This window comes from Podarcis pityusensis, assembly GCF_964106645.2.
Source record: "Podarcis pityusensis genome assembly, chromosome: 9".
NCBI lineage: Eukaryota > Metazoa > Chordata > Lepidosauria > Squamata > Lacertidae > Podarcis > Podarcis pityusensis.
In genome coordinates this window covers 32258422-32274538 of record NC_138034.1, presented here as the reverse complement: position 1 = coordinate 32274538, position 16117 = coordinate 32258422, and the positions used below count along the sequence as shown (strand labels likewise).

Here is a 16117-nt window from a genome sequence, read left to right as displayed (position 1 = left end):
CTGAGGGAAAATGTGTATGCACATCAATAATTATACTTAAAAACAACATTTGTGAGTGGGGAGCCTTGTGTAACTTCCCAGTGTATATTAGAATTAGCAATTTCAACAGCAACAAACAAAACAGGAATCTATGGAACAGGTGGCATAGAATGTACTGTGCTGAATGAATACAGTAAACAGATGATTTACCTTCCTGATAAGCACCATCTGCCATTACTAAATGAAGAATTTTGGCATATAGGTATTTGTGTTCATTTCCTAAAATATTATGAACGATCGTTGAGCAAATATCAATGTTCTCATCTTCATCTTCATGTATAGCCTAAGAGAAAAGGAACATAAGTGTACTTTCTGAAATGCTGAAAAATTTCAAAATAATCCAGAAAGAAATGCAACTTCTGCTTCTTTTTTACTTGGTGTAATCATCTCTGGAAGCCAAAATATGACAACTAATTGTTGGCACCCGCTGTCTTAAGAGACAATGGAGCATGCCTCTGGGGATGAAGTCAAACTGCTGCGTTAGCAGCACCAAAATGACCTCTCTGGGGTACAAGCTTGGGCAGTGTGTATGGAGGTCCTGGGCTGCCCAGACAAGACCCCCCTCTCAGCCTCACTGATGTGGTTCACAGGAAAGCAGAGCAATACATTTGGCATTAGCTTGGCTGCTGGAACTGCCAGAAGGAGGCATACAAAGTGCCATCCAACCGTTTTTGGGACTGCACTCTGGATCTGTGTAGGGTTTATTCCTTAGGCTTTTCTTGTCCTGAAGATATTCCACAAGGCAACAGAGGCATAGGATCAGAGTTTTCTTCTAGACAGCCTACCTTCCTAGGTTGACAAGCCCCATCTGTCCCTCACTTCCTTCTATGGCACATGCAAAAACTGCCTTCTTGACCACTGGACCCCACTATAGCTCTCGTCTTTTCAGTCTGCTAGAGCTCGTCTTTGCATGCAGAGGAAGTCCCTAACGCACCAAGGCTTTGAGACTCATCGGCTACTTTCCCCTGGTTTAGCCAGCCGCTGAAGCCGTTCCCGAAGGGTGGCCACTGTCTCATGCAAATAGCTTCTAGAAGCCAGAGGTGAGAGCTCAGTGCAAAGTGGAGAACGAAGGTGAACAAGCTACCTCATACAGCCTCCTCTAACACCCCATACGCCCAACAACTAACTGACACATAACCAGATTAATTTAAGTTCACACCTTGCAACGATGGACTGTAATTAATAACAACAATTTTCCTTCACATTCCTTTGTGTAAAATATCCCACAAACCTTTATTTTGTCATAAACCTCTATGAATTTCTCAAAGCCTATTTCTTGCTCCAGGTTATATCTCAGCTCTTCCAAGTGACTGAACACGCTGTCATACTCTTCACATTCGCTGGCATTATCACCATCACTGTTGTCTATGCAATAGAAACACAGGGAAGCATTTTAATGTTCCACCTGTTTTGTAGTAATTCTTTGCATCAACACAGTAGCACAGCTAGTCAGGAGTGGGGGTGGTCTGCACTGGGTGTATGGGGGGCTCTGTAGGACATTGGTGGGGGTCTTAGGGTGGCAGGGGGGTCTGTATTGCGGCACAGTGGCTGCTGTGTGTAGGGGGTTGGGGTTCTGGGTGGCAGGGGAGCTTGAGGGCTTCACAGTGCGTGATGGACGGGTGCTGCAGTGGGGCAGAACCACTTCCCATCCCTGGTGGCCAGCTGCGCTAAAAATGTCATCAACTTTGATTTCATAATCAGACCAATGTATATCCACCCCACATGAACAAAGCTAGGGAACATTCCATTAGTGGTTGAACACTTCCTTTGCCCCATCCAGAGCAGTTTCAGTACTTACTATGAGCATACTTTCTCTGGAAGGCCGAATGAGGCAAAATTATAGAATGAATAAAACTTTTGAAAGACTTATCACATTCACCACATACATAGAATATTTAAGAAAGAACCTATAAAAGCTGTGCATTCTCATATACTTTGCACAAAAGCAGCGATCCTGTCTTCTTGTGTTATTCAGGAGGGAATTGTACAAAGGCACCCCCTCTCTGTAGATTAATGCATTGCATGTGTACAAACTTGGGAGACACAATTTTGAGGGACACTGGGGAGTCTGTAAGCCCTGTAGATGTAGGGCTGAACTACACAGATCTTTGGTTTGATCTAGCATAGTAATGTGCTTCATGTACTGCAATCTGCATGGCAGTACAATATACATTTTGCTGTTTTGAATGTACATTTTGCAGTTAACTATGCTAACAGTAGTGCTGTCTCAAATTAGATATTTGTTCAGTTAATGCTGAACAGACCTTGTATCTAACTTATTAGACTGATAAAACAGGAGAACTAACTTAACAGATACACCGCCAACAATACGTGTATCATTTCTATAACTTATTTTAGGAGTTTGCCTTTCCAAGTTGTAGAAATGATTTGAAGCAAGTCAGGATCATCAGTGAGTTTATCTCCAAGTTTGAGACACACACGGACCAAAACCGTTTAGAGTTATGATTCTGTAAGAACAAAGCATTCAACTGGAATGAAGATATACCTGAATGCCATTCTTCATTAAGCACACTTTCGCTGCTGATATTGTTGTCAACCTCATCCCCTTCTGTACCATTTGCTAGGCATTCAGCTTTTAACGTTGCTTCTTCCTCTTCACTGAATTCATCGCTGGGCTCCTCTCTAAGTAATTGCTCCATTGAAGCCTGAAGCTCCTGCAAATCTGGATCTGCCTCCCCAAACATACTGCAATGCAAAATGTTTGCATACCATTACTTCATTCCAGGAGAAGTAGGTCTTAAACAGGGTTAGGGTTTGGGGGTTTTTTTGTGAAGGGCTGAGCCATGAACTACCTCTTACTTTGTGGATGCAGCAGCAAAAACACTCCTCTATAGATTGCTGCCATGTTGTATGGGTAATATCCTTATGGAAAGTACAATGCAAAGTACCAAAGCATAGAAAATATTTATAAATTGCCAGCATAGCATAAGAGTCTAGAGTAAACAGCAGTTACACTGCTAAAGGTAACATATGAATTAGCCCTTAAATGTATTGAAATAGTAACTAAATGCCATTCATGCCATTGAATGTAAGTAACTAAATGCCATTCATGCCATTGAACCTTTGCCTTCCAACTTTCTTTGTGAGGTTATATTGCTTAAAGACAGTAGATGAAGCATTCAGTTTTTAACTTGATTTTTAGCCTGTCATGATGGGGAATGAAGAAATATCAGGTCTGGAAAAAGAAGCTCTGTGCTGTACCATATTTAAGCTGTGAATGGAAAGCCATCAAAGTGTCTCAAGATACCAGGGAAGGGGAATTGAAACCCAAATATGGCTCTTTGTCCCACTGCCAAACACATCACATCAGGTAAGGCCTTGAAAGAGAGTGATGAGGAAGATGGCACTATTGGTAAGAAGGGTTTGTGGACCACTGCCTGTTTTTAGAGTGGATCTGTGGTTAGGATGCTGAGTGGCCAAAGCATGAAAATTCTAATTGCTTCTACCACTTTCAATAAATGCTTACTATATGTTTGTTTAGCTAACCAATTCAGTATGCAGAAAAATTCTCTCCTCCCAAATAAAATCACTCATGTTTATGAAACCATTAGCTACAGTAGAAAAACACAACTGCTCCTCAGCCCTTGAATCTTAAAGATATAGCAAGATGCATGCTTTGAATACATAGGAACCACTTTAAAAACCAAGGACTATATGAGCAGCTGGGCAACTGAAAAGACTGCCAAGAGAAGATAGGGAATGTTTCAGTAGAGTTTTTTAAAAAAGCACATATTGATAAAATCTCGGCCTTTCCACATCGAGCTTTTATAGTGGTATAGTTACTGTTGGATCCAATGTTTATTTGATCACATTTGGAACTTAGGGTATTCAGTCAACTGTAGCTGTACACAGGAGACCGAGTGCGGTTTTCCCCCCATCTACAGTAATGGCTGGTTGTGCCTGGTTCGAGAAGAGTTGCAGGCACACACTTTATGTCTCATCTAGTTCTTGTGCTCCACTAACCAGCAAATGTCAGAGAACATGCATGCCGGGTACCAAAATCTCTTCCCCATTTTTGTTTTCTGCACAAGGCCTGGGTATTCAAACCCTACGGTGTATCAGAAGAATAGAAGGAAGGACCAAGTTTTGTCTGTCTTGTGTTATGGTGAACCTTATTATTGTGACTGAACATTATCTGCAGATAATGATCATTGTCATCGGCAATATGTTGACATGGTATCAGTATCTGTATGAACGACTGAAAAGGAGATAAGCTGCTTCTTGGCCTAACGTTGGGCCTGACAGAAAACATATTCAAAACTGTAGAACAATATCCACCAGTAGCACCTCCCAACAGAGAAAGCAGGATGATGCTTGAACAAATTCCACACAAAAAAAATATATTGAGGATCCATTCCAGATCTTTCACAGAATGTTAGGATGTTTTTTTTTCCTAGGCGAAAAAGTGGTTTATGACTACATTTTTCTGGAATACCTGCTGATTAATTATGATGCTGTGTGGAAGCATGCTAAAAAATTTAAAAAAAAAAATACACCCAGCAACTATATTGTGATAAAAGAGAAGTGTGGAAAGGCCCCTAGACAGTAACCTCCTAAACAGCTCATCAGCCCTCCGTCATTCTCTGCTCTCTCTCCACTACCAATGGGCCCAGAGAGTGTCTTTCCCTAGCCAAGGGCATTCAATTTCCCTCAGCAGCAGATGCACTGAACATCACAATTCTGTGACTAGCTCTTCCACACTCAACAGCTTGAACATTTTAAGCATTCTGTGAAGGACAGCAACAGCAAAAGAAGTAGTGATTTGGTAATAGGTACAGTCAGTACTTAGCCTATTGTAAACAGAAGATAAAACTCTGCATCACATTTTCAAGTCTTCTTTTTCATTGCTTTTCACTGCATCACATTGGTTTAATTTTATTCCCTTGAGGAAAGCCACCAGGATATTACCACATAGCCAGTTATTTTAGTGTGGCTGTACTAGATTTTTAAAAGATTTTTTTTTAACAAAAAGCTTTAAAGTTAATGCTTTATGGAGATACTTCTCCAGTTTTTGAGTGTTTTTTTTTTGCTCACATGTCTTCAGAATCAGATTGTTCTCCTTTGATGGGCTCATCCTCCATGTCATCTATTTCAAGACTCTGTTGATTTTGCACATCAGCAACACTGGGAACATCAACTAGTGTTCTATACAGCTTGGAAAGATCAGGGAGCGAACAGGTTCTCAGCAGCTAAAAAGGAATACTGCATTAAACGAGCAGACCAGACCAACCAGCAAGAATGTGAACGTGTGACCATAATAACAAAAATAACTTGTAAATTTATATTAGCATAGTTATGATAGTAACAAGCAGCTCCTGTATGTTTTCTTCCAGAGTGGGGGGAAATGGGAGAATGAAGAATCAAGAACAGTTTTCATGTTAAAATTATGAATTCTCCTTTATTACTTTCCAAACATATATATGTTGATATCTATCTGTCCATCCATCTATCTATATATATAAAAATACAATAGTATACTAGTATCAGGTGCGTCTTTAGGAGGTTGCCCCCAATCATAATAAAAAAATAATCTCCCAAGTAGCACTTCTATTTTTTTTGTGCATTTCTAGTATTACAAAGAACAGTTGCACGGGTGCAAGTATATAATCCTTTTGTAGTCTATAAAATGCAACAATTCTGTAAGCATTATATACCCATGCAGCAAATACACCCATGTGCAACATTTAAGGTTTTTTTTGTTTTGTTTTTTTTAAATGCTTACCTTTGGGTTGTTCGCATCAAAGAGACCAGTAGAAAGCCCTATCAACAATGAGTTTTTGCCTTTTGTTTTTTCTGGTGATACAGAGCGTGACCTTGTTGGAAGGGAATCATCAAGGGAAGACTGTGCCGACAGAACAGGAAAAGCTGTTAATCTTGCTTGATGCTGTACCACTTTCTGAAAAAAGGGTTCAGGTTGCATGGAATCATGGGTATCTGGAGCGAGAGAGAACACGCCATTTTACAAATACATGTACAGGTTAACATTCTAGCAAGCCTCGTTTAAAAAAAGTGTTAGGTGCAGTTCAATAATTTACTGCAGAAATAAGATATGCTGTAGGCCGATGCTGCACCTTGCATTACCTTACCTTGAAAATTACTAATTAATTGTGGGACTGCCCCAAAATCCCTCAAAGTGGGTGGTGGATGGAAGAGTTCAAGCTTTTAAGAGCAAAATGACTACATGGGTAAGGGTGCTATAGCTTTCCCCTACCCATAAACGGCCTCTCCAATTTGTTATCTGTTAGTGTGGCTAGTGTGTTAGTGGCAGAGGGTTGGATTGTGACAAGTACCAGATGACATTGCTGAGGCCTAGCCTTTGTGTAAAGACAAAATGGGGACAGATGGCAATTTCCAGGCTCCCTCCTTCCCTTCCCCTCTGGCCAGTTCCTTCCAAGTAAAAGGGTTTCCCTTCAATGTTAAGAGTCACCATTCCTCACCAGGTTTTTGAAAATACTCCTTATAGTGTCTGCATGCTTGAGAAAATGCGTGCAAGAGAGACTGAATGAATAGACGCTTCTGTTCATTAGTCTATTGAAAGACAGTTCATAACTCAGGAGCCCAGGGTTCTTCTAGAACAAATACAGTGGTACCTCGGGTTACATACACTTCAGGTTACAGACTCCGGTAACCCAGAAATAGTACCTTGGGTTAAGAACTTTGCTTCAGGATGAGAACAGAAATCATGCTCTGGCGGCATGGTGGCAGCAGGAGGCCCCATTAGGTAAAGTGGTGCTTCAGGTTAAGAACAGTTTCAGGTTAAGAACGGACCTCCGAAACGAATTAAGTACTTAACCCGAGGTACCACTGTATAGGTCTGACAAGATCTTTTAGCAAGCTATCTGGGCAGAAGCAACAGGGTTCTTTTTTGAAGCCATCAGAATAGGAGCAGCAGATTGCTTCCATTTAGTGAACTGACTCTTTCCCCAAGTCCTCAGGGGTCAAGGACCTATTTCCGAGGGCAAGAGCAAAGCGCTTCTATAGATAGCTACAGTTTAAATAAATAATAATTCTCATGAATCCATGAGCGGCTTGAAAGGTCCCTCTAGTGCATGGCCTGCTAGCTGAACTTTTCCCTGGAATTGTAGTTCTTTCCACAACTTTTGGAAATACATTTATGAAGTTGTTCTATGCAAGTCTCTTAGAGGTTATCAATGTCACCTTAAGACTGAAACCTCGTCTCCCGGGTTTTGAAGCATAAAGAACTGCTGAAGCGCACACCTCATCAAAATGTAGTTTTCTGTAAGGTTTATATAAGTTGGGGAACATTTCTGCTCATGGCGGAAGATGCATGCTTAGAACCACACGTTTTTCTGCCTGCACCATGGCAGCCAATGAGGTCAGGGCTAAATGTATGGATTATAGCATATCAAGTGTTCCTCAGTCCAGCATGGTTACATCCATTGTTAACTGGGTCTGGATGGTTCCTTGTAAAGAATCCCCTAGGACAGATAACTCCAAGCCAGCCACTGCCCACAGGCTGCAGTCATACCTTCTCCTGGTATGCAGAAATATAAATCCTACAGAACCATCTTAACCCCATTTTCCCAGGATATGGAATGGCAGAAGCCCAATGTCTGTCTGGCACTCAGAAGTCTCCTCAAATTGTATTCATGGGCCAATACTCCCAGTCTATGCCGGAACTGCTTCCATACTGGCATACAGGGAAGAAACATAATGAACAGAGGAGTCAGAATACATGTTGCCTGACCTAGTATGCTCACGAATGCCATGCGCCTGCAAGGGTGTAACAGCCTTTTCTGCGCACATAACATGTACCTTGGATGGCTTGGTCACAGCACACTACCAGAACCTTCAACAGGAGGATCAATAGGTCAACTGTCCACCTTCATGCAACAAGCTTCTCCTCAAATATTCCTCCATAGGAAAGTACAATATCAGCAGCTATAAAGAGTTGTTCCTCCCACCCTGATATGATGATATCCTTTTGCTTTCTGCTCCCCCGGTGTTCCGAGAGTGGAACGTTGTACTTACTATGAAGTGTTCTTCTGGTCAGTGGAGAGGGGAGCAGACAGGTCTACCCACACTTAATAGAAACAACCAAACCACAGAGAGTGTAAATCACAGAGGGTCGTTTGCAAATCTAGCATGCACCATTTTCCTTAGCAGTTCTCAGTTAGGGACACCATTGGACTCCTCCTTCTTTTCCCTCCATATTTTTTCTTCTTCACTACTGTTCTTTTGTTGATAAATGTGATTATCTGCTTATGGTTTTTTCCCCCATAAGAAATTTCTACACTGAAAAGTTGTCCTGTAACTGGAAGATCCCTCCTATCCAGGAAAGACACAAATTTTGTTGTTGTTGCTGCTATTTGGCCTGGGCTTTCCTCTTGAAGGGAAATCAACCCTCTCCTGTCTACTATACTCCCTACAGACCAGAAGAACAAGACATGTTAAGTTTAACTCTCTGTTTACACTTCAATCCTACATGTCTGCTCAGAAGCAGCAGGGCTTTGTGGGACACAGAATTGCAACCTAAGTATTCCAATTCACGTTGGCAAAAGACATACAGAATACCCCAAAATCTCAAATTCCATTTTAGGTTATAAGAAGTATAAATAATATGACTGCTGACCTACGGATGCTTCATCATGGAGTGGCATTTTTTTTAGTAGCCCATCCTCTGGAAGATCTTCGTTTTCATATTGGCTACTATCAGTAGGATCTTCTGACCTGCGAAAGATGACCAAAGCCAGGAAATAAACACACACACAATATATTTCCTCATTTTACTCTCAAAAATGAAACTTTATACCAGTGGAAGCATAAAAGGGAGGGTGACTTACACAATTTCCTTTGCTTCTGCTCTTTCTTTAACCCACACATCAGCAATGACAGGGAATATATTTGCTTTGCATTTATCTTCTTTGGTTTCTTCTAACAATTCTGATTCCAAGTCTTCAGGCTCTGTGGAAAAAGTTCACAAATGAAAGAAGCGGTACTTGTGCTAAAGGCATTTACTTGCATCACAAGTCCTAAGGGATATTAAAATTTAGCAGGAGGCACAAAAGCTATTTATAATTGTTATGCATAAACACATATGTCCTATGGGAAGGCACTGAAACAATTATTTAGCTCTCATAAGCCGTCCGTGCTAAGATGCACAGTTGACAAGCAACTATAAGCAGAGGCCAAATTTAAAGAGAACTTTGGAATTTTATTAGAACTCTTCAGCGTGTTACCTTTGCATAAATTATTTTTGACATTGTATTGCCCTAATTTATTAATTATTGAACTTCCATTAATAGCATTTCTCTGCTCCTTACTAAAAACAGGGGTGTGGGTGAATAAATTTGGAACTGGGAAGTTATACCGTTTATCAGATCAGGCCTGGCTGTCAACTGGGTAGATTCAGATGCTTGAGAGCTTTCTTGTGTCGTCTTTTCAGTATTCTCAACTTCAGTCGATGATTCCTCTCTGGCATGAGTTTCTGCTTTCATTTCACTGTTGTCTCTCACTGTTAATGGTTCCTTTGAAACTTCTATAGCAAAGTAATAAATTGCCACTTAAATATACACCTTGTTGAATATGTTGCAGCACAGATGTGTGGTAAAAATGTAAGCTGTCCAGAATTAATAAATGCAGGTTTCTTTACTAAAAGGAAGAAAACAAACTTGCATCCTTACAGTAGCCTCATTAACATGTCTTAAGTCACAGTTTGTCTTAAATAATAGTTTAATAATGAACATGTTTCCTTCTTGCTGCATGACAATTTGGGTGGCTTCTCCTCTATTGCTCGTGGATCTCACAAACTGTAGTTCCAACAATTTGTTGTGCCATCTGACCATGGCCCCCTGGTTTTGTTTCAAACAAATAATGAGTGGTAAGCCAGAAACAGACCAAGAGCAAACTTTGGTTTATTTCTGGCTTGTGGTTTGTTTGAAACAAAGGAAACCATGTTCTGCGTTGGCTTGTTTAAGCTCCTCCCTGTGACAGGGGGAACACATGTTCTTAAAGCATAGTTTAATCATGATTGGTGTGGTTAAACTTTTGCATTCACCCATTGCCATCCCTCCTCAGGCTGCATGCCAGCAATAGGTGTGGCCACCTTAATGTGTGAACACACATAAAACACACATGCAGATCTGTTGAGAAGAGTTATTGCCCCCTCCCTGTTCATCAAATGATCTAGCTGATCATTGTCTATTGAGTGATTGCATTCCCATCAGGGTGCTGGATTTAAACTTCTCCTTCCACCTCTAGTGCTACGCCTACTTTAAAAAAATAAAATAAAATATATATATATATATATATATATATATATATATATGCTACTGATTAATTCAGTAGGGTCTTGGATGAGAAGAAAAAGTTGCTTGAAGGCCACCAAACAAGGGGTTAGCCAACCCAATTTAAGACAAACTGTGGTTTATTGCAACATTCAAATGGGTCCGAAAGTGAATTGTTTTTAGTCTTACATAAACAGCTGGAAATTGTATGCATTTTTTAAATTGTACGAGACTGTTAAGTTCCAGTCTTTTACACTCAGGAATATTAAAGGGAACAGTTTTTAAGAAAATACATGTTTTAAAATGGCATCAAGTCTGTATTAAATAGCGAAAACACTTCAACAAATGAAAGTGTGCCTTATAATTGTTATTAACCTATCAAAAGGTAATTTGATTTTTCATCATAATAAAATGATTTCCTTTTTACTATGCCTGTTTTGGTCCCCTGTAATTTCACTCCATGTATTAAAGTCCAATTTAATGTGTCACTGTAAGTAGAAGAGAGAAAACAGATTCTAGACAATGCTTCACAGTGCAAGAGGTGCCTGGATTTGAACTGCTACTGCTTGGGGTTAGAGAGAACAAGAACAGGTTTTATTCAGAATGGAAGCTTTACTCTGTTATTAAATCAAGGATAAATGGAAATTAGTAGTCCAAAGGTCTATCCTAAACCACCACTCATGAAAGATTCAGTGCAAAATATAAGCCTGATACAAGTTTTTTAAAACTTAACATAGCTTCAGCTTCTCCTTACCGTTGGTAATACTTAGGTCATCTAGCAGATCAGTCTGAAGTTGTAACTCAGCCTCTCCAAGTATCTTCAATACTGAATCGGTCGGGCTCTTGCCCCAGACTTTTCGTTGGGGTTCAGCAGCGTCTAGCTTAATAACCTCTCCTAATGTCTGTGCTGTAGGGAAATATTTAACACGTTGACATCAAAAGCTTTAGGAAGGGCTTCCTCCCCCCTTATTTTCAATGAAAGACAAAAGAGTAATGATCTGTCAGTAAAGAACATACCATCCCAATTTAATTTATTCTTGAAGGGTATAAAGAGAACAAAATGGGCTGCAAATGCTTCTACGATACACAGATGCAAACCAATACAAATGTTTATTAAAACAAAACATTCTGATTCAGTGCAATTAGATTAGGTTAAATACAATTAAATTAGATCAAGAAATCTGAGAATTAATATTTCCTTTCCTTTATATATTTTCTAGAGCAAAAGCAATGAATCGGAGAACATAATTTTTTTAAGGTAACAACTCTCTCTCTCTCTCCACTAAGTGAAAAAGTTCTCTTTAGGAGTGGGGTGGTAGGGCCGTTTGTCACTCCTCCAAAATCTAAATAAATAATAATAATAATAATAATAATTTATTTATATCCCGCCCATCTGGGCAGCTCCCAACAGAATATTAAAAACACGATAAAACATCCAACATTAAAAACTTCCCTAAACAGGGTTGCCTTCAGATGTCTTCTAAAAGTCAGATAGTTTATTTCTTTGACATCTGATGGGAGGGCGTTGCACAGGGCAGGTGCCACTACCGAGAAGGCCCTCTGCCTGGTTCTCTGCAACCTCACTTCTCGCAGTGAGGGAACCTCTAGAAGGCTCTTTGGATACAACTTCCAAAATAAAGATAGAAGAAGCAATATAACTGGAGAAGAGGGAACATTCCGAATGGAATGTCAAAGCTTATGGCACAGGAATCCAAAGGGTTTTTATCTATTGCTCCCCTGCCACTCCTCCCACACCCTCAAAACCACTGGAGCCAATTTTGAGGATGCACAGGAGGCTAGAGAAGGGGAGAGAAGAGGAAGGGGAAGTTCCATGGTGAATGAGGAAGTTTGCTGTGTTGGATACAACCCAAGTGAGCTGGGAATTCCAGTGCACAGAAATATCACAGAAACCATGTAGTCCACAAAATGGGTGGTAATATATAATTCAGTTTCAAGCTGCTAACTGCTGGACGTGAGACACTGCAAAAGGTCTGCACCTTGTTCACTGCCAGTTGGGGAACACACAGCTGCTAACAATTTGTGACATAATTAGGGTGAGGGAGGAAGGAAGTGAGAGAAAAGGACTTGTGAATGGAGAGTAGACTTAGGAGAAAAGGAGAAAGATTGGGTCTATCCAAGCTATGTGGCTGAACAGTTTGCAACTTACAAATCTTTGAGGAAGCAAGTTCAAAACTAACTTAAGTAGGATGGTATTACCTAGTAAGTGCAATCTTTGCAATTCACTTGATTTGGTTAACAAACTTTAACAAATCAGCTTACCCTCTGTACCAGTGAAAGATGCTTCCATTGTTAATTGTGCTAGAGGAACCACAAGTTGAGCCCCAGCCTCCCATTTCTTACGATCAGGTGGAACCGGATGGTTTTCTTCTTGATGCTGGTTCTTCTCATCAGGCAGAGCTACCTCACAGATGTCTTTAGGTTCATTTTCCTCTTTTATATCTACCTGTGCTTTAAGGTTTTCATTCAGTCTTCGGAGTATGTTTCGCTTGTTCTGAAGCAGGAAAGAAAAAACAAAACAACCCATTACATAAAAAGCAAAACCTCTAAAAAACCGAAGTATAGAACAAAGCTGAAGTAATTTTACTTACTTGAAAAGCAACATCAGGTTTTGCTTCTACTGAGGCTTCCTGGATGACCGACGCATTTTCATCCTTTAAAATCCAAAACATGCAACAAAACAACATGAAAGACTGTGTCAAATACAGTAATTAGTACGAGAAAGAACAGCGGGGAAAACAATGCTTGCCATTAACAGCTGTGCAGTGAATGTTTCAGCATACCATTGTTAACGTATTCCTTGCAGGCAGAATTTCTACAATAGCAATGTTAATCTATGAGAAGGCCAATTTTCATGCCAATTTTTCACACAAATCAATTTGTGTGTTTAAAAAGCATGTCGAACACAATACAGTAGTGGTTTTGTGCATGCACAGACAATTTTCATTCTTGAGAGGAGCACTGAGAATCATATTCTCTTCCTGACACTTGCACACTGAATGGACATACATGTGGTTACTGCTTTGATATATACGACTTACCGCGCCCACTTCCTTCAGAGCGGATGTCATAGAGATGATTTGTGGTGAAATGGGCTTCATCAGCCTGGTAGGGGAACCTCCACCTTCTTGCTTGCCATGTGTGGGACTTAATTCTGCAGCTCCCATGGGGTTCTTTATCCCTTTGGCTACCAGCTGTGGGTATAACGTAAAATGTGCTACATTTCACATGGCAATGATGAAGTGTTAGTGTAACGGCACAGCCTGTAGGCTGCATTGTGAGAGGGAAGGGAGGCAAGCAAACCAGCCAAACCAACCAGCTCTTCCTTTATCACCACTGCCACCAAGTGGATATAAACAGAGATAAATGAATCCAGCTATACGTAGTCTAGACTGTTTCCCTAACCACACCAATGCTTATTAATCTGCATCCCTTTGTTTAGCTAATGGTCACTTTGTGGTCGTCTTCTGGCTTTTGTCTGCTGCAGTGTCCAGCTATGCCCTCAACCACTCAGCACTCAAAATATTCTAGACCGTTTTCTGTCTTGCAACTCTTCAAGTTCCTGACTTCACAACTAACCACCCTATTTTCTAGCTTCACTTCTGTACAATATATTCACTCCCCTTCCCTACCTTTTGCCTAATCAAAAAGCGAGTAGACTCCTGATTAAGTTTCTATTTCGTCTTAATGAATCAGGCTCCTAGGCTGAACTTTTGAGCCTCCAGGGCACAACTTGATGAAAAACATCCCCTTGTAGTTTTAACTTTCCTCTGAGATTTTGACTCTCCTATGCAAGACAGCCTCTAAAATCAAAAGCTACCATTTTGTAACAACCAAATAGAAAAGGGTAGACCAGTTTCATTCCTTCCCAGCCAGCTATCACAGAAAAATATAAAGCTGCAAGAGCTTTTCTTTTTTTAAAAAAACAGCAGCTTCAGACTGATTAACTGACCAAATTCTATCACTTGTTTTCTTCTTTAATTAAGACATGATCATTCAACTATTTAGATTTTTAAAAATTGGCTCTATTCCATGGACATGACAGTCTGATATGAACTCCCTGGATCTACTATTATTAGATTGGAGCAGTAGTTTGGGTTGCTAGTGGTGAGTGTTCTTTGCTCTCTGGCAACTTGCTGCATCTCCACATGCAGAATAGCACAGAATCATTAAACACAAAAAGGATACTTAACTTTTATGAAATATGTAATTTTTTTAGAGTTCCTAGAACATCCCCAATCACTCCAGAAGTGATGTAGTGCTATTTGTACATTTTTGGTGTTGTGCAACTGGGGAGGCGGAAGCAGTTTGGGGGCTCTTTAAAATGTTTATGTGGGCAATGGTGATGATCCTTTATTTCTTATCCATATTCTTGTGCTTTTCTCAGTACTACATGAGAAGATAAACATACCAGTCCACTACAAGAAGAAATTCATGCACACTGTGGCATCATTAAAGTGCTCCTGGTCTGAAGTATGGGCTATAATCCAGCAGACACTACTACTTTCTCTACCCAAACAAGATTGGGTAGATATGTTCTAGGTCAGGCATAGGCAAACTTGGCCCTCCAGATGTTTTGGAACTACAACTCCCATCATCCTTGACCACTGTTCCTGTTAGCTAGGGATGATGGGAGTTGTAGTCCCAAAACATCTGGAGGGCTGAGTTTGCCTATGCCTGTTCTAGGCCCTAGATCCCATTAGTAAAGGTTAAGAGCACACTAATGCTAAAAAATGAACGAAAATTAGTATGCAAAAGACATCAGGCTGTGAACACTTACTTCCAAGACCTCTGGAGATACAAGAAGAAATTAAACAATTCTAATCTAAGCTTCTAAGTGTAAACTGCATCAGCAGAGAGAAAGTGTCAAAATTCATCTTTCTTACATGTTCTTCCCAAGCTTTCCTCTCCCTTTCGTATGCTTCTTTTCTCTTCCGTTCTAGCTGTTCTTTCAGGACTGCAGCCCGGGCATTTGCTTGTGCCTTGTAATGTGACCAAAAAAGAGAGCAACTTTTCAGCAAGGGGCACTCTGCTTTCTAAAGGCCAGTGCATATACAATATGTTGCACCAGCAATTACTTACATGGCTCTTCTTGAAATCTACATTAGAAAACCTCATACACACTTTTGCTCAATAACTTCCAGACTTTACAGAAAACACATTTCAGGATCAATGTGATACCTTCCATCACGGTTGCAGCTTCGTACAGCACTACAAGACAGTAGCTTGAGAGGCACAGAAAGACGAGGAGCTACAGCAGCACCAGGCAAGGAATATTGAACATGCTCCTGAAGGTCCCCAATCGCAACTGATGAGGTGCAGCAGGCATGGCAAGGGCCATGTGCACCAATGTGGTCAGCACCGGTGGTCCCTGTACTGTTCCCCATCTCACTTCACTTCCTGGCCCTACACCATAATTGTTCCTGCATTGATCTTCCATGAAAACGTTTCTTAAAATGTGATGGAACTTGCCATCCATTGTGGCACTCAGCAAGCTCTTAATGCTAGCATGTGCAGAACAGTGCACAAAACAGCTCTATTGGCTGTTGTTTTCACCCACCGTTTTGTTTTTAATCAACGCAGCAAGTTCTCCTCTACCACTCTTTCACCATTACCTTCAGCGCTTCAATTTTCTTACGCCTTAGCTCTGCTTCTTCATCTATTTCATGTACAGGAGAACCACAAGCTTCATTCTGTAAAACAGTTATTCACAAATTTATATACTTAGCAGACTAGTAACAGAAGAGAACACTGCAAGCTATACTAATAATTTTTTAAATCTCATAAGTTTC

The 16117-nt window shown here is 40.4% G+C and overlaps 1 protein-coding gene across 8 annotated transcripts in view; it reads right to left on the bottom strand.

The window, feature by feature from the left end:
- NEK1 (NIMA related kinase 1) overlaps nucleotides 1-16117 on the bottom strand; it is a 40536-nt gene that overhangs the window by 2915 nt on the left and 21504 nt on the right. For all 8 annotated transcript variants that reach the window (XM_081021682.1, XM_081021681.1, XM_081021680.1 and 5 more), the window contains 14 exons: nucleotides 15941-16018; nucleotides 15212-15307; nucleotides 13367-13519; nucleotides 12917-12979; nucleotides 12588-12819; nucleotides 11062-11214; nucleotides 9392-9559; nucleotides 8865-8985; nucleotides 8654-8751; nucleotides 5783-5994; nucleotides 5095-5249; nucleotides 2546-2745; nucleotides 1271-1404; nucleotides 190-322 (listed from right to left, as the gene is read on the bottom strand). In XM_081021682.1, coding sequence (XP_080877808.1) covers nucleotides 190-322; nucleotides 1271-1404; nucleotides 2546-2745; nucleotides 5095-5249; nucleotides 5783-5994; nucleotides 8654-8751; nucleotides 8865-8985; nucleotides 9392-9559; nucleotides 11062-11214; nucleotides 12588-12819; nucleotides 12917-12979; nucleotides 13367-13519; nucleotides 15212-15307; nucleotides 15941-16018 — 1996 coding nt within the window. The remainder of the gene's footprint in view (nucleotides 1-189; nucleotides 323-1270; nucleotides 1405-2545; nucleotides 2746-5094; nucleotides 5250-5782; nucleotides 5995-8653; nucleotides 8752-8864; nucleotides 8986-9391; nucleotides 9560-11061; nucleotides 11215-12587; nucleotides 12820-12916; nucleotides 12980-13366; nucleotides 13520-15211; nucleotides 15308-15940; nucleotides 16019-16117) is intronic.